The sequence below is a fragment of the Daucus carota genome, chromosome 3, assembly GCF_001625215.2.
Source record: "Daucus carota subsp. sativus chromosome 3, DH1 v3.0, whole genome shotgun sequence".
NCBI lineage: Eukaryota > Viridiplantae > Streptophyta > Magnoliopsida > Apiales > Apiaceae > Daucus > Daucus carota.
In genome coordinates, this window is record NC_030383.2 from 45,991,123 (window position 1) to 46,009,435 (window position 18,313).

At 35.5% G+C, this 18,313-nt stretch overlaps 2 protein-coding genes across 4 annotated transcripts; one reads left to right on the forward strand and one right to left on the reverse strand.

Annotated features, from left to right (window-relative positions):
* Positions 1-7,353, forward strand: LOC108214166 (nuclear matrix constituent protein 1). Of its 2 annotated transcripts, none has more exons than XM_064089056.1 (8): positions 1-440; positions 1,657-1,866; positions 2,236-2,489; positions 2,580-2,854; positions 2,961-3,040; positions 3,581-5,649; positions 6,004-6,196; positions 6,822-7,353. In XM_064089056.1, the coding sequence occupies exons 1-8, from the start codon at positions 249-251 to the stop codon at positions 7,041-7,043; spliced, it is 3,495 nt and encodes a 1,164-aa protein (XP_063945126.1). In that variant the 5' UTR covers positions 1-248; the 3' UTR covers positions 7,044-7,353. The 2 variants fall into 2 exon arrangements, with proteins under 2 accessions (XP_063945126.1, XP_063945127.1); XM_064089057.1 differs by having other exon boundaries at positions 2,961-2,986.
* Positions 7,354-8,366: 1,013 nt separating this feature from the next.
* Positions 8,367-18,165, reverse strand: LOC108211353 (probable histone acetyltransferase HAC-like 1). Of its 2 annotated transcripts, XM_064089059.1 has the most exons (16): positions 17,982-18,165; positions 17,683-17,807; positions 17,526-17,574; positions 16,514-16,742; positions 16,365-16,418; positions 16,179-16,265; positions 14,077-15,605; positions 13,670-13,954; positions 13,316-13,594; positions 11,983-12,117; positions 10,260-10,460; positions 10,017-10,159; positions 9,487-9,775; positions 9,167-9,306; positions 8,846-8,924; positions 8,367-8,672 (listed from the first exon to the last, which is right to left on the reverse strand). In XM_064089059.1, exons 2-16 carry the CDS (start codon positions 17,772-17,774, stop codon positions 8,466-8,468), a joined length of 3,798 nt encoding a protein of 1,265 aa, XP_063945129.1. In that variant the 5' UTR covers positions 17,775-17,807; positions 17,982-18,165; the 3' UTR covers positions 8,367-8,465. The 2 variants fall into 2 exon arrangements, with proteins under 2 accessions (XP_063945129.1, XP_063945128.1); XM_064089058.1 differs by having other exon boundaries at positions 16,179-16,418.
* Positions 18,166-18,313: the final 148 nt, after the last annotated feature.

An 18,313-nucleotide genomic window follows, 5' to 3' on the forward strand; every position in this document is an offset into this window, starting at 1 on the left:
ACCCGTTATACACACGAAGGTGGGTGTAAAAAGCTAAACCGGATTTCAAACCCTTTTATTCATTGCAATTTGGGAGCTACCTTCAGGTCCGGTTCATACTTTCGCATTGCTACTCCTGTAAATCTTGAATTTAGTGTTTTTAGGGCTCCGAGAGTCGTAAAGATTGAATCTTTATTGTTTCTTATGTGAAATTGGGGTCAAGATCTGTGAATTAGAGCGTCGAAAGGTTGAATTGCGGTGGTTTTGTGATGTTTACTCCACCAAAGAAGATTTGGTCGGGTTGGTCTCCAAGAACCGACCCGACCCGGAAGAGCGGTTCAGGGGGTGGTGAAGTTTCCAAGGGTAAGGATGTTGTTTTTGATGAGTCTACACCACAGAATTTGATGGGTCGGGTCGAAGATATGGGTTTGAATGCTAAATTGATGAAGCTTGAAACTGAGGTCAGAACAACACTTCTTTTTGTGTGTGGGTTACTTGCTTGTATGGATATCTCTTCTTGTTAATCTTGAATGGTTTGTTTGAGTTTATATATATATGATGGAAATAGAAGACTTTATGTGAAATTGGTTTAATTGATAATTGGATTTTCCTCTGGCTCGTTTAGATTTTATTTGAGGATTAATTTATGTTCTTGGTGGAAAGGAATGAAACAATGAGAATATGGGAAAAGGGAGTAGAAGGGAATTAAAGAGATGAGAAATAAAAATAAGAGACTGCAAATTTGATGTAGTTGATCCCAAAATTGAGCTGTTGTATGACTTCAATTGAATGGAAAATAGGAATGAATACCCTTTAAGTACAAAACTACGATGTCATTGTATTCTTCCTCTACTTTATTCCTACTAATTAGGGGGAGCATAAGAGTTTAGAGATTGGAGAATTGTTGTGTAGTGGGAGTTGAAAGTAGGTGCTAATATTTTTAGGTAGTTAACCGCCAGCAGAAATGATTGTTGTACTTTTTTACAGGAATAATGGCTGTTGCCCTTTTTTCAGGACTATTAGAATTTCATCCATGTACTTTTGATGTTGATTAGTTTAAGTTTCCGACTACAATCTTTGTGATCTTGAGTCACTATCTTAGTAATCTTGATTTACTATCTGATTCTTATCAACGAGGTGTTTTGCCTGGCACAAATTATCATTTCCTTCTATTCAACTAGTGTCTTAAAATCTAGAACATGCATCTGCAGACAGAAGCCTTCTTGTATATGTATGTATATATATAATCATGCTGCATGTGATTGCATTCGTTAGAGTTGATATAGAGGTATTAGGTAGCTACATGTCTAACCATGGTACATGGGATCATAAGTGATGATTTGGGGGTGGGAACTGTTAATGAGAAATACTTAATCTCTTTTTCAATTTTCGGTGTTGCCTTCCAATTTGATATGCTATTTTAACAATCAGATTTTACTGTAGTGGTCTACGATTTATGCCGAACAATGGGCATGTTGCTTTTGTCACCCATTGTCCCAGACTCCCAGGGCATCTGTGTTATTTGTCCCTGAGTTTGGGCTGTAATCCACTTATCCCCGTGTTATGTCTTGTATATTTTTGTGTTCTAATTTTTTTCATATGAATTATTGGCTTGGGCTGCTTGACAGGCTACTTCTAGTATAGATTTCTTAAATGATTAGTTTGCCTTGTTATCAGCTGTTTGATTACCAGTACAATATGGGGCTTCTTTTGATTGAGAAAAAGGAATGGACTTCTAAGTTTGAAGAACTTCAACAAGTATATACTGAAACAAAGGATGCACTAAAACAAGAGCAAGAGGCACACTTGATTGCAATTTCTGATGCGGAGAAGAGAGAAGAGAATCTGACAAAGGCTCTGGGTGTTGAAAAGCAGTGTGTCCTTGATGTAAGTTTTTCATTTCTTTTTAGTCTTCTTCTGAGTTTTGTTTTTTTTTGTTATATTATTTAGTACGGATAATAAAATATAAATTGTCATACTAAAATTCTATGCACGGTATCAGTATGAAATATAACTGTTTTCCACTTTATGTGTAAGAGATCTTCTAGTGATATTGTTTTACAAATTTGATTTAAGTTGTGGTGAAAAGCTCCTCAATACCAAAAGTTTAAAGGAAGGTTGTTTTACATTTCTGCAAAATTGTCTGTGATGTTAATTGACCAGTACAGATAAGTAATGGCCCTTTTTAGCTGTCTGGCTGTCATTGATCTCGTTAAAAATAGGCAGTCATGGTTAAAAATTTGACAATTGGTGCAGTTAGAGAAGGCCTTGCGTGACATGCGCTCAGATTATGCTGAAATCAAGTTCACCTCCGACTCAAAGTTAGCTGAAGCTAGTGCTTTAATTACTAAAGTCGAAGAGAAGTCTTTGGAGGTTGAATCAAAATTGCATTCTGCTGATGCCAAACTTGCTGAATTGAGCAGAAAGGGTTCAGACATTGAGAGGAAATCGCATGAGTTGGAGGCCAGAGAAAGTGCACTTCGAAGGGAACGGTTAGCGCTTAATGCAGAGTATGTTCCTGATTACTGTTATCTTGTATCATCATCATTATTCTTGCTCGTTTACAATTTACTAATCTGGATTTATAATTCTCTTTTCAGACGAGAGGCACTCACTGATAATATATCTAGACAACGGGAAGACTTGCGAGAATGGGAAAGAAAATTACAAGAGGATGAAGAGAGGTTGGCTGAGGTTCGTCGATTGCTGAACCAGAGAGAGGAAAGGGCGAATGAGAACGATAGGCTATATCAGCAGAAACAATCTGAACTTGATGGCGAACAAAAAAAGATTGAGATAATAATGGTTTCTCTAAAAAATAAAGAAGATGATATAAGCAGCAGGATTGCAAAATTAAATATTAAAGAGAAGGCAAGTTTTTCATGAATTAGATTTTGATTATATAATAATTATTATATAATAATTATTTATTATTTACTAGATTTTCAAGGGTTAAGTCAATCTCGTATGGGTGCAGGAAGCTGATGCTGTGAAACATAGCCTGGAGGTAAAAGAGAAAGATCTGACTGAATTTGAGCAAAAACTGAATGCTAGAGAACAAGTAATTCACAAATCTCTTTGATTAGTTTCCATATTTGTCTGTAAGGAGTTGAATCTGTCCATAGTCTTCCACTTCAAGTTTTCACATCACATACTTGAGAAAATGCATTTTTTTGGCACCTTTAGACTTTTTGACACTAGTTTCTAGTTAGTGTGTGTCTGCTTAGCTGGTTCAGTACTTCAGTTTTTGCCATTTCATATTTATTATACGAAAGAATGTTTTTCCTTTTTCCTTAGTCACTGTGATAATCTTGTCTAATCCCAGTTACGCTATTCCAAGTAGAGGCTGGTTGATATATTTTATCACAGAAATTTCCAGTCTAGCAGTTAGTGTAACATTAGAAAGATTAGCAGTTCAGGAGCTTCCAGAAGTTATAGAATTCCATAAAGCTTCTCCGTGAGTGGTTCATTTGAATCCAAGACTAGAAAAATGAAGAATATCTTAAATGGCTTGACTGGCATGTTTATGAATTTAGGTTCATGTTACTCTTGGCAAAATTAATTTAATACAACTGACACTGTTGTGTTTGATGCTTTACAGTCTGAGATTCAGAAACTTCTTGATGAACATAAAGCCATTTTAGAGGTGAAGAAGCAAAGCTTTGAGATGGAAATGGACAAAAGGAAAAATGATTTTGAGAATGATTTGCAAAACAGGGCAGTTGAAGTCGAGAAGAAAGAGGTCGAAGTTAAGCATTTAGAGGCTAAACTTGCAAAGCGAGAACATGCTTTGGATCAGAAACATGAAAAACTAAAGGAGAAAGAACAGTATCTTGCATCAAAGTTACAAGACTTAAATGAAAGAGAGAAATCAATGAAACTTGAGGAGAATAAGATTGAGGATGAAAGAAATCAGTTACTCTCGGATAAACAGGAAATGCTTTGTTTAAAGGCTGAGATTGAGAAAGACAGGGCTAGCACTGAAGAGCAACGTTTAAAATTAAGTGAGGAGATTGAACGGTTAAAAATAACAGAAGAAGAGAGGTTGGAACTTGCCCGCCTGCAGTCAGAATTGAAGCAAGAGATAGAAAACTGCAGACATCAGAGGGAACTGCTTTTGAAGGAAGAAGACGAGCTAAAGCAGGAGAAAATGAGGTTTGAAAAAGAATGGGAAGATCTGGATGAGAGAAGAACTGCACTTATGAAAGATTTGAAAGATATTACTGTGCAGAAGGAAAATTTTGAGAAGTTGAAACATTCTGAAGAAGATAGGTTGAACAATAAGAAGCTAGATACAGAGTCTTATGTTCAGAAAGAGTTGGATGCACTAAGACTGACTAAGGATTCATTTGCTGCTACCATGGAGCATGAGAAGGCAGTGCTTGCTGAGAGGACTAGTAGTGAGAAGAAACAAATGCTTAATGATTTTGAGCTCTGGAAACGTGAACTAGAAACCAAGTTGTTTAATGAAAGGGAAGACATGGAGAATGCTCTACGTTTGAGAGAAAAACAATTTGACGAAGAGAGAGAGAAAGAACTTAACAACATAAATTACATAAAGGAAGTAATCTCAAAAGAAAGAGAAGATATAAAACTGGAAAGATCAAGGATAGCAAAGGAGAAACAAGAAATATTAATGCATCAGAAGCATCTTGACGAGCAGCATGTTGTAATGCAGAAAGACATTGGCCAGTTAGTTAGTCTTAGTGAAAAGTTGAAGGATCAACGCGAACAATTTTTCAAGGAAAGAGAGTGTTTTATTAGGTTTGTTGAGAGTCAGAAAAGCTGCAAGAATTGTGGGGAAATGACTTCAGAATTTGTCGTCTCAGATCTTCAATCTTTGGCAGAACTTGAAAATTTGAAGGCCCTTTCAGTGCCACAATTAGCTGAAAATTATTTAAGACAGGATCTCCAGGGTACTCCTGACAAGAATCTTAGCACTGTAACCCCGGGAGCAGTTGGTTTAGGTTCTCCAGCTTCTGGAGGAACCAAGTCCTGGCTTCAGAAATGCACGTCAAAGATTTTTATTTTTTCTGCCAGCAAGAAAAATAACTCCCCAGACCAGAATACGTCAAGAAGGCTTCATGTGGAAGCATCACCAAATAAACTATTGAACACTGAAGTGATTCCGGAACTTCCTTCTGGGGTTGCAGGAGAGACTCTTGAAATGCAGAATATGCAAGTGAGCAACAGCAATAGAGAGATGGAATCTAATTTAAATCTTTCGGGGACTGAACAGAGCAACATAGATAGCAAAGCACTTGACGTTGAAGATTCACAGCAATCTGATGTAAGGGCAGGCAACCGTAAACCTGGAAAGAGAGCCAAGGGTAGAGTTCGTAGAAAACGCTCTGCGAAAGAAGTTGCCGAAGAAGCCAAAACTGTACTTGCGGACCCTATTGAACTCAATGAGAATGAGCACAGCAATGGTCTTGCATCTGCTTATACTAATGAGAGCAGGGGAGACTCGAGTCTTGTTGGCAAAAGAACAAGAAACTCAAGGAAGCGAAACCCTTCACAGCCCTCTCAAAGTGCAGCAGGTGATGTAGGTGCAGACAGTGAAGGACATTCTGATAGTGTGACAGCTGGAGGACGCCAGAAGAGGAGGCGTAAAGTTGTTCCAGCAGTACAGGCTCCAACTGGACGGTACAACCTAAGGCGACACAAAACGTAGGTTCATTCATATATATATATATATGTATGTATGTATGTATATATGTTAGTATGATTTTGGGTCGGGCTGCTCTTCTTCCCTTCTTAACTCCCCATACTCGCTACCTGTAAACATCAATACTAGGTGCTTTATGTAGCAGCAGTTCAACTATTTGCAGAAGGTGGTAGCAATTTATTTTTTAAAATAGAAGATTTTTTTGGATAAGGTGTATGATACATTCTAAATGTGCTGGATTTATTCATGTAATTTTTAAATGTAGATGGTATGATAATATTGGAAACCAAATTTAGAATCTATCTTTCTGGTTGATATATATAGGCATCTGACTTTTCACTCATTACATTTCTCAGTGCAGCTCCGCTGGTTGCTAATGGAGCTTTATCTGACCCTAACAAAGGGAAGGAGAAAGAAATTGATGATGGTGGTGGTATAGGTGAAGAGATTCCTGATGAAGTTGATGGAAATACGCACTTAGTGCAAGTGACGACACTAAAAAAAAGAATCAATGTGGTCAATGAATTTTCTTCAGCTGGGTTCCATGGGGTATTCCTTTCTTTCTATATGTGTGCATTATGAGTGGTGTTTGATGGATGCTGTTTTTATGTTTACTATCGCAAGTATTCTGATATCTGTGTTTTTTTTTTGCCCGAATTGATTCTCCATGTTTATTTTTCTGATCCCAGACTTATACAGTTAAAGATTTAGTACTTTAATGGTTGTCATCTGCATAAATTCTTAATATATCAGTGTCTTAATTTATTGAGTGATGGGTAGTTAATGCAGTCTACCACCTCTTGCTATATTTTTGGGAATGTCAAGTTTAGGGATACGTATCATTATGCAATAGTCGCACCAACAGATAGATTTTGTTGATGGGATATCTAAGCACAGTAGCTTTTTCAAAAAAAACAACACAGAAAGGGAGGCATGCTTATATAGTGAGTTTATTTATTTAGCAAGTAAATTTTTGCTTAAAGGATACTTATATAGTTTGCATCTATTAATCTTACAGGATTTTGGAGTGGTGAGTTAATTTAATAAACAATTAAATCATCGGTCAGACTAAAACTTTCTCTGATGTGAACATCTGTATGTGAGTAGTAAATTTTTTGCACCTAGTCATTGTATTATTAATTTGATGTTCAATATTTTGAATTTTCTATTCCAGATTAATGCAACAAGTGAGAGTCAGGATAGGGATGCTGCAAACCAACTAGTTAGTGATACGATGTTAAGTGAAGAAGTAAATGGGACACCTGAACAATCCAGAGGGTATCAGAACCAAGGGGACACAAGTGGCGCAGAGGGGGAAGACGAAGATGGTGATGAGGTTGAGCATCCTGGTGAAGTTTCTATGAGGAAGAAAGTATGGAAGTTCCTCACAACTTGATGAATTTCAAATCTTAGTTTACATTTTCTGGAATTGGGAATTAAATTGGCAGCTTCTCAAGAGTGCCCGTCTGGAGTTCTATTCTTTTTGTATCGAAGAGCTCTGTGCTGTGTAGTAGTAGTGTTCAGTTGGTAGTTTGAAATGTACTTATAATCACGGAAGTCTAATACCTGACTGTAGCTTGTTTCTGTCTACTTCTGGAGTGTTTTCTTGTTTGAGTGAGGGTGTGCTGCTCAATTGGCTGTCATAACATCATTGTTACAGAATTTTTAGTTATATGAATATGACCGGTGAAAGTCTTATTGCTCAATTTGGATTCTTTGACATTGTTATTGCTCAGTGTCATCCTCCAATATTTAGTCCAAGATTTGGATTCTTTGTTCTTGTGATGATGGTTCTAGCCATAGTGAGTCTGGTCCATCTGTTCCACTCTTGTAAGAATAATAAGTAGGCCTTAAAAGTGCCAGGAAGGTAAGCTTTTCAAGTCCTGCTTAAGTATCAATCATTCTTGAGCTGCTGGACCGAAATATTAACACGCGGTTCTTTAAGCGCTGAAGTCTATATATTTATCGTCGCATGAAACCTTAATGTTTGTCTATTTTATATGACTTATAATCTATTTCTAAGAGCAAGGTTAATAAACTAACTTTCTCTTCAATTTCAGTGTGTTTTATGAAAAAACACCTCTTAAATAGTAAATACTACCTCTAACTTCTAACACTGATATGCATGTCATATTCACAGGCATATAACAGTGGGACAGATGGAGTAATTAACTTTACATATGATTTACAAACCATATTTTATGAAACACTCCTCATAAGTTTTAAATAATTTATTTTAAAAAAAAGTTGAATAACAAAATATTTTCATCATTTTAGAACCATTTTAGAACCTGGTGAGAAACTAGGGTTTTGATGAATACCCAAGTTGTGGAGTCGATGCACACAACAATTTCTATTAAATCATAGAGACCAGCGTCTGTATATCCTAACTCGAGATCTCTCTGTAGAAATTGTCGAAAAGTCACAGATCAATTCACAACCAAAGTTAGCTAAACTCCCCAACAAAAAAAGAAAAAGAAAAAAGAGGAGCTTCATAAGTTTGCTCACAACTCTCTGGAATCGATTAATTTCAAAAGCCGGAGCTCAAGTTACGTTATCAGTTATCAGATGAATTTCAAGTAGTCAGAGTCTCAAACCAGAAGAAAAATTGTACGAATAATATTCTTTTAATATTTGATCAAGAAACAAAATACTCATAATAATTTTGTCTTTAACGTGATTATACTTGTTAGTTATTTCTGTTGATTGTAACTGAAACTACCAATTGAGCTTTATATTTTATAAAACAGGATACTGTACACAACTAGATTTCTACATATTTTATAAACCAAGACTATTCTCCAAAACTAAACAAAATTTATTTACATGGATCCTTAGCGGGGTAAAGCAAATTGTGAAGATGATATAATATCATCAGTGATGAATGCTTGGCACGCCTGAGTGTATCAAATTGATAATGGTTGCTTTGACAGAAGTTCAAGAACACATGTCTATCGCTGAAGAGATTATTGTCTATAATGATATCATTGTCCTCAGTATTAGAAGGCATGTCATCTATAACCACCTGAAAACAATGAGCAAAAGCATACCAAGTAAGAACCAAGCAGCATTGTGTAATCATTCTATAAACAAGAAAGTCCTTCTCTGAGAGTCAAGACAATACTTCCCTGAGAAATTACTACAATGCTTCGCAGAGACAGAACTGCTAATAGTGCAAGAATATAGTAGTGTTTTTACCTTACAGAGTACATGTTCTTCACCATTATCTAACGTGTGCACCTTCTCTTCACTGTGATTGTGTTCAGCATCAACACATCTTGCACATGAAGTGAAAAATTATTTAGTAATAATATTATATCAGTCTTCAAGACTTTTCATGACTTCAGCCGCTCTTCAACCCTTTCTCAAACCATTCTTTAGATTTGTAAAAATTATATAGAGAATGCAACTTGACAGAGAGAAAAAGAAAAAAGAAAGAGAGATATGCAGGGTGAATATGTTCTAAAGCATATATGACAAAGGTACACAGAAAAGAATTATTAAAGAAAAACCATTTACCTCGAGCAAATGTGAACATTTGTGCATTTGTTGCAAACCCAATGAACTCCAGATAATAGTACATTATGGCAGCATTTGCAAAAATATTGCAAATGGACAATAAGAAAATCATCCTTTGCAGGTAATATATCATGCCCCAGCTGTCAAAGATGTCGGATCAGATGAGGTAAAGCCCTCATTAGTTTTTCAGGGAAGTAGTAATCATTCAAATAACGAAAAATTGAAACTTTGATCATAAAGCTATAAGATATATTATCACAAACTATGCAAAATAGAATTAACAAATATGGTATATTATAGGGAGAAAAATTAGAATTTACTTTCTGCATCACCAATAGAGCTTTGGTTGCATCACTAGATAGAGTGTTGTGTCCCATGGCTTTCAAAGTTCTCTTTGTTACTTGCTTTTTCACCTTCCTATTTAATCCTCCTCCACTTTGTTCTTCAAAGTCTTTAATTATTGACCCAGCAGCATTAGACCAATAGTCTCCATCAAAATATGGCAACCGAGACAAAGTTACCTCAGAGTTAAGGAAGAAGAAGTCATAGAACTTTGTGTAATCCACCACAACACTCTCTTTGGCTGCTCTTTTAAGCATTGAACTGTACCTGTACAGTTAAAATATTGTAGAAGAGGCATGTATATGCAATGCAAACATTATTCCAAGAAGTTAACATAGAAGTGTTTTGGCATAGGTTAATAGTGAGTTTGGCCTTGCAAAACCAACTTATTTATCTAACTTAACAACGCAAGAGTTTCTTTTCTCCTACTTTAATTTCACAAAAAATATTAATACTAATTCTGGAATAATTTGTAGTGTCGGTAAGATAAAGAAAGGGTGTCCTGTACCAGTTCCGCAATTTATCTACAGTTGGTGTTCTCTGATTCTCTGGATGGCAATTAAGTATAAAATCTTCCCCCTTAAGAGGTGGGCAAGCCCAGATATAGCATGTTGAAAAGCCCCGTTTCTTGCAATAGTCAAGGTAACCAATCTATTAACAAGAAAAGAAAAGTGTTAAAACTCAATGTACTTCGACTACTAGTCTAAAACACAGTAATAGCAAGCCAAATATAAAGAATACATATTGTTACCAGTATCTCATGGTACACTAATGTGCGAAGAGCTTCCCCCTTTGTAGTTTTCTGCTCAGGTCTCAAGTACTTGACAGAATCAAGATACGAAATGTACATGCAACGTTGGTTTGGTTTACCACATTCTGATCCATACTCCTGAACATACATTGCAAAGAGGCAAACATCCACCCCTTCTAATCTCTGAAACAAAAGTATCACCTGATTGCAATAAAAAAACATGTCAAGATATACCTAAAATTGCAATGAAGACAGAAATCAACTGATGCACACATAGATATACTGACATCCACTGTTCTCTAGAAAGACATGTTGCATGTGTACAACTTAATAGTTATATATAGGGTGATGCTCAGTGGAGAACAATAAAAGACTGTGAACATGTGAATACATTAGCAAGGGTTCAGATTAGAAGTTAATATTAACAGAGAGATTAAACATATAAATAAATAAAGCTTATTATGAACTATAACTACCTGATAACCACATTTCCAAAATTCATTCAAACTCATATCCAGATTTAGAGGGATAGTTACCAACAAGCATTAACTACATAAAATATGAAGGTACAGGAGGATATTGCTTATCGTGAATACATGGTTGCTTACTTTTCAAGGAGAGGACTGTAGGCTATAGTGTAACTTATAACATAATATCAAGTAACTTGTTTTTTATATTTTTTGTGCTACACATGATAGATGATGATACAAGTTTTAATTTTACTTCTGCATAATAATATAATATTTAACTGTACATATGGAGAATAATACAAATTTTAATTGTACTTGTGCGTAATAATAGAATTTTTAGCTGTACATATGAAGAATACAACTTCTAATAGTACTTCTGCATAACAATTAAAATTAAAAGTAGATTTAGTGTAACTGCCAGTAGGATGTAACTGCCAGCGTGCTTTCTTATTTTAAGTTAAAAGATTAATTTTTTTTTGTATATAAAATATTTGTACATAAAACAATCTAGACGTTCATTGTGTGTTCACAGTGTTCACTTGATCGTATCTGTTCTCACAGGAATCATTATATATATATAGATATATAGATATATTTGTATTTTCATAATATGCAAAAAAAATAGTTTTGTATTTGTGAGAACAGTGAGACATTTGGCAGCTGGATAAAGAGCAATTATCAATATGGCACAGGTAAGCTAAAACTCTATACAATCAAATATCAGCAAGGATGAATAGCCAATTGAAAATCTATCTTTTTTCAATTATGTTGCAAATGCATAAACGAAAATCAGTAGCTGTCACACCCAGCATGCAACTTGCTGACTGTCTGGTAAACCAACTTCTCAACTTAAAGATGGACAATATTACTTTTGAAGACAAATGCTACTATCTTGCTCTTTGGCCACAAACTCTAAATAAGGTGAAGAAACTCCCAAACAGGCTAATAGTTTAAGTAATAGTTATATACTTCCATATCACTATTTTTGTGGTCGTGACTAGGCATTTAATTAATATTAGTTTTCCAACCTATTTGGTTCCTTCGATCGACATTGTACTGACTGTTACCAGAATTGCCAGCAACATATCAACTATCTTAAACAATGAACATTAAATATTTAAATGTAAACTACGGAAGGGTTTGCTTAAATAAAAAGGAGAAAAGCTTCTTTTTCCAATCTGAAGAAGATCAACGCCAAGTTATACTGATGAAGAGAACCAAAATTAAATTCAATGAGGAACTCTGTGTCTCACCTTCGATCTGTACAAGAATTGTGATGGATAGTCACTACCCTTAACGATATCCAAGAATTGCTGCTTCACTTCCAACATCTTGTCAACTGATAACACTACTCTAACAGTCAGGTCTGCTTCTCCCGGTACTTGGTACTGGCAAAATTTAGAAAGAGATTAGCTATATATGAACCATAAAACAATAAGAAAAAGATTGAATGAGAAATACTTCATATCACTAAACTCCGTGTCTTATACTGGTTGGAAGAGATCGGTGCTTCAGATATATTACCAAAACGAGTAGTACAATATCATGCAAAATCATAGACTCAGTAATAAAATTTAAAAAGCTCATAGGCTCTGTCAGCCCAACTCTTCATTTTGCCTCAAACAGCCGTGCCCTGGGACATGGGTGTGGACACTTATACTAGGCAAAAAATTATGTATATTTTAAAAAATTTGTCGAGTGCGATACTTGAACAGTGTCCAATCCATGTTGGACAATTTTAGCTGAGTAGGAGTAACAAAGCCCATAGGCCATATCAAAACTAGGATGATGCTATTCGCAACTACGAGGTATTCAAACTGGTGATTTTTACCAGTCAGTCATAAAAGAGTTGCCTGTACAAATATTATCCCATTCAAAGATTCCCCATATGTCCTCTACAATATCAGTCATCTGCACTAATCCAAATTTTAAACTACTCTTAAGAACCTTCCCACCTCCAAGTTCCTGATACTAGAATGAAGGGTACATAATCAAGCAACAGCATACAATCAGATACGATATTTTAGCCAAATTACTGCACAGACCTGACGCTATGTTTGTTTGCAAGTATTATGATCCGGTGAACATTTACTATTAAGTCTCATGTTATTATTACTTAAACAGTAATACAGTAGACTATTTTTCATCACTATCTAGTTTGTTTGTAGGAATATATATAATCTCAGCCTCTCCATAAGCTATAATAAATGAAAAAGTAATAAGCTGCAGTCAGTGGTCTTATATTAAGGGTCAAGCACATGGTAAATTCTGAGAAATCTAGTCAATATTCTATGGATCCCAATCCTAGAAACAAACAGAGTCTGAGGTTAAACAGTACATGAAAACGCTATGCTCACTTTCCTCCCTAGTCAACGTCTTAACTACAAAAGCTTAATCCTTATTAACATGTCATTTTTTAATATCTATGAGCTTATTCCATATTAACATGTCATTTTTTATTATCTATGCTCATTACTGAAATGAAAACCTAAGTCACGTCATGCAGAATAAATGGATGATAATTGGTTATGATTTATAAGAAGTCAAGATCAAACAAAAAGTGAAAACATGTTCATTATATATCACCTCATTAAGTTCTTTTTTCGAGTCTTTTGCCCACTCTTCTCTCTCTTCCTTGAGACGATTAAAAAGTCTTTTTTCAATGTGATCACTAAGCATGGTACATGGAAGATCTTTTGCCCTAAACCCAACAGTTCTTGGTAAGGGCTCACGTTTTCCTGTTTCAACTTCTTCTAACCAGCACCGTGGACATACATACTCTGCTTCTCCACCTGGATCACTTTTATCATTGTACAGGGCACATATTTGATGCTGCCAACGTTGACATTTATCACACAGTACCCACTACAAGAACACAACAATCGGGAGGTTTAGGAAATAGATTACAAATCACCAATCACTTGGGAGATTTTGGCTTACCGATTCTTCAATTTTCTCATTATTCTTTTCCTTCTGCAGCTTATTCTTGAGGATGTGGCCCCCATGAAATGAGATAATACCTCCAACCGAGCTTCTGTAGCATGTAGTACAGAAACAATGCTGCATGCCTGTTTCCCCAGTTTCCTTATAAAATACCAGGTTACGCTTGATGAGGATTCCACAAGATGAACAATACAACTGTGCTGGTGCAAACTCCAGACTATCCGTTGCACACAACTGGCATATATTTTCTCCATAAGAAATTTTCATGTCATCTCCTATATCCTGCATATATGGTAAATATTTTAAAAAATGCATTTGAGAAATTAATTATTCCTCTAGTCGTGAAAAAATGAGAATCAATAATGAAGGTAAATATTCAAGCATAAAAGATTTAATGTACAAACCTGACTCATCCAACGGAGACTAAGTAAATGTTCCTTCATTTCCCCAACCGAGAAATAATCAGCCCAAGACACCCCTTGTATCTTCAGCTGTTTCAATTTCAATACATCCTTACAATCAGATGCTGATGCAAGTAAACTAGACTTGTCTTCAAGGACAGGCAGGCCCAAGTACCTGAATTCCATATCTTCTTTTTCATTTTCCCTAGTAGAAACCTCTGAACTATCAGGCAAACTATTATAAATCAGTCCTTGAAATGTATCTACAGTATCATTCGTTATTTCACTACTGCAAGTATCATCTATATCTCCATATTCGGTCCTACTGATGAGCTTTTCAAGGAGAATGAGAGTACTGGGAAGATCCACAGGAAGGCTATCCGTGCCATCACATATGTTTAAACTCTCAGTTGTTTGGCCCTCAAGGTTTAACTGATCCTTGCTCACCTCTGTCACATTATTAGTATGTAAAACAGCTTCGTCCCATTGCTCTAATTGTGGAAGTCGATCAGGTAGCTGTTCGAGTTGGGAAGTGTTATAAACATCCCCACAACAAGCATGATCGACTGCATGACATCTGTCTGAAACGTCACGTGTTTGGTCTTCTGTTGGTCTCAGTACATTCTCCGTGACATTTTTGCTACGACATAAAGCAGCCTCTTGGTGCTGCTCCACATGCAAAACTCGATCATGAGGACAGGGTTGATTCATTGCAGGAGTAGCTAAGTCGTAAAATGGAACTTCCATTTTGTGACGTTTAAGACGAGGCAGACAATCAACAATGGGATCACTACAGGTGCCATTAACTTCTCTATTATATGAAGTTCCTGGATATTGACTTTTCCGCTTTCCTGAGTCCATATAAAGTTTACCAGTAGCAAAAATTCCACGCACTGGTGCACATATGCTACAACCGGAATAAAGACAATTATCATAGTGGGAGACCAGAACAGAATACTGGTAACAGTTACACTGATGGCTACTGCAATTTGTCATATGAATATGCTTCAGAAAGGGGACTTGGTTAATTGTGTTTCCCAGCTTGCTCTTGTACGTAATATATGAAAGGAGGATAGTTTGCAAATCTGAAGAACATGAATTTGTTAGTTTAGCAGCACTTAGTGGACCAAGATCACTAACAGAAACTTCTGAATAATATTGTTGACTCGCATTAATTTGTTCAGGAAGCTCCGGAAGCTTATAAATCTGTCTCTCTGAACTCTGATTAAAATTTCCATCATGTTTTACTGAAAACAAATGTGATTGAGGATGTAAATTCTCATCAACCTGCAGATAAGACTGCTGAACACAACGATCACTTTGTTGGAAACCAGTTACCAGAAGCTGATCTGTACTGCCTGCATGACTTGTAAAGGGTGTATTATATTCTACTCTACTAAAGTCATTACAGGCTTCCGACATGTTCCATGAGAATTGTGGGACCATCATATTCATATCAGATGGGCTTGTTTTTCCCCTCAACATTGGTGAAAAATTTACATGAGCGAGATTTTGGTTATTCTTTGGGAAACCTGTACAATGTATTTATCAGTCAAATTCAATGACCCTTGTAGAATAAATACTTAAAAGAAAAATGTTCACTACTTCTAAAGAATAGAGCTGAACAAACATGAAAGATATATTTACTAGGCAAAAACGATGTATCAGAACTTCCCAACTTCAGAAAGTTATTTTACTATTGATGAAAAAAAGTTAATGTTAAAATACATAGATAGTGTGTCACAATTTGGAATTGCGTATATACATGTTGAAGCATTCCAAATATACAAGGTTAGTGAGCAAATTAAAAAAAAAAAAAGGCAACTAATAAAAAAAATATAAAAGCTTCCTGAACAAGGCATACTAGGAAAATAAACTCATCAGGAGTTTAGGGGTGGCTAACTGATAATTATACAATAATATTCAGTGTGAAGGAGGTACTGTTAAAGATGATTATTACGTTTCTACATTCCACTAATCTCATAATATAGTCATGTATGCATGTGACTATAACTTTAGGTAATTATATTAAATAAAATAATACATGTATGAACACTGTAAATACTGTCAATTCTGATATTTCACAATATGATTAAAAAACATACCCCTATTACAGATGTGCAGTTGGAAATCATTTTCTGGTAAAGGCTTCAAGATCTGCTGTGAATTACTCATGCCAAAATGTGATCCATCTTCAAATTGTTCGATTTCAAAATAATAATCTATGTTAGAACTTGCAGGAATTGCTGAAATATGTCCATAAGAAGCCTTCACTTTACTAGCAACATTACCCAAAAGTTTCCTATCACAGGCAGTATTTGGTGAGGACACTCCCCAGCTATTTCCTAAAATCGCATAGAAAAATCATTATATGTTAAACGGCCAATTAAAATAAATAAAATTATACATGAGATTACTATTATAAGAACTGAATTTTAACCTTCAGACATGGCAGAATCTCTCATGCTGGGTGTGCAATTCTGAAATTCATTGCTGGAAGCTTGTTGGTATTCTACACGATTGCTTGACCTATTAAAGTAAAAAGAATTAGGGGGGTGTCCCCAGGATAAACTTGGTTGATGCTGAGGAAGTTTAGGAGCCAATATTTCTTGCAGGAGCAAGTCCTTCAGTCGGCCAGGAGGTAAGCACTCAAGGTTCCTATACTCCTCCTACAAGCATTGAAAGGGCATGTAAGCTCTAGTAAAGCAATATATTTGTACAACCGACAGCCACTACAATAAACAATAAAGCCAATCCTACCAACTATTAAGGAAAAACATCCACATTCTTATGTCCATAGGACGAATAGTTTATCGTAACTTGCACGTCACTAGATCATATTAAGAAAATCCCAACACACCACCCATGATTACTAATTCGGACAAAGTGATGACAACAAATTGACAATTTCCTAGAGGAGAGTGAGCGTGAGATGCCCAAATAAATTTCTTGTAGGTAATAATAAAAACCGCCGCCATCCTTTTCTACCTTTCCCTCCATGAATGCAGCAAAAGGGCAGAGCTATTTATACCCATCCCACAATCTTCATCAACCCTCAAATATTACCCAGACTCACCATTTCCAGACCAAATATGTCAAATTGCATGGCTGGTATTAATCTCAAGGGAGTCTGGGGTGTGATCTTAAATTACAATTGATTTTTTTATTTTTGCTTGATAAAATACAACTGCCTTTAGGGTTTAGGCTCTATGATATGACTTACCAATTTCAGTTCTGTTTTAGACTCTCGAATTTCAGAACTCAATATTTGCGATAACAAAAAAGAAAATAACCAATAATACTTTTTTCCACCCACAGTATCAATAAATCCCATAATACCTCGCCATACATTAGCATTACATACACCTCATTCATCAATCATTACACATACAAACATATTTTTTAAAAGTAAACGCAAAACCAAATCACATAAAAAGCCACAGGGAACAAACCTCGAAAGCATCAACATTCGAGTGCACCTGTGGCCTTGTATCCAAAACCCTGCATCATACAACATCAACAATTTTAAAGCAAACACCCAAAACCAACACACGAAACAATAAAATAAACAACTAAACTTCACTAATATCAATCACACCGCAAACTCACATATCATTCATCCATTCGACTTGATCATAATCTATTTGCTCCTGCTGCATTGGATTCAACAACTGGCCTAATGAACATTGCTTTTCATCCATCTCAATCAAAACAAGGACTTACACATAATCAATCTGCAATATCATAATCAATTTTCAAACCCTAATCACCAATTAACTTTATATAATAAAAATTGCACATTACAACAAAAAATTAAAAAAAAAACAAATAAAATAATCACCGAAATAATCGCGAATTAAATTTAAAACGATGCGATTGAAAATAGGATTGAGGAACAAAACGATTACCTGGTTGAAATTGGGACTAAATAAGCAGCGGTTTACGTTGTATGCAAGAGTTTTGGTGTAAGTATTTATAGGTTTGCTTTTACGTAGACAGACATAACCAGCCGAACGACGACGTTTAGGTCTTTTACAACAAAGGAACAGTAATGTGTCTATGGATCAGACAAGGACTCGGAGAGTTCGGGTCTTTTAATCATCGGTAGTCTTTTAATCTATGTATCCACTTTTGAAATATAAGCAAGCTTGTTTTTTTCCACACATTTTTAAGTTATTAAATACTAAAAATATTATTTTCGGATTATTTTTGAATAAAAGTATACTTTGATTGATATTAT

Coding starts and splice junctions, on each gene's coding strand:
- LOC108214166 (XM_064089056.1), top strand. CDS start 249: ATGTTTACTCCACCAAAGAAGATTTGGTCGGGTTGGTCTCCAAGAACC. Junction 2,855..2,960: donor AAATATTAAAGAGAAGGCAA/GTTTTTCATGAA, acceptor GGGTGCAGGAAG/CTGATGCTGTGAAACATAGC. Junction 5,650..6,003: donor AACCTAAGGCGACACAAAAC/GTAGGTTCATTC, acceptor TACATTTCTCAG/TGCAGCTCCGCTGGTTGCTA.
- LOC108211353 (XM_064089058.1), bottom strand. CDS start 17,774: ATGGATGAAAAGCAATGTTCATTAGGCCAGTTGTTGAATCCAATGCAG. Junction 13,595..13,669: donor ATGAGAAAATTGAAGAATCG/GTAAGCCAAAAT, acceptor GTGTTCTTGTAG/TGGGTACTGTGTGATAAATG. Junction 10,461..11,982: donor AATTCTTGTACAGATCGAAG/GTGAGACACAGA, acceptor TATTGCAATCAG/GTGATACTTTTGTTTCAGAG.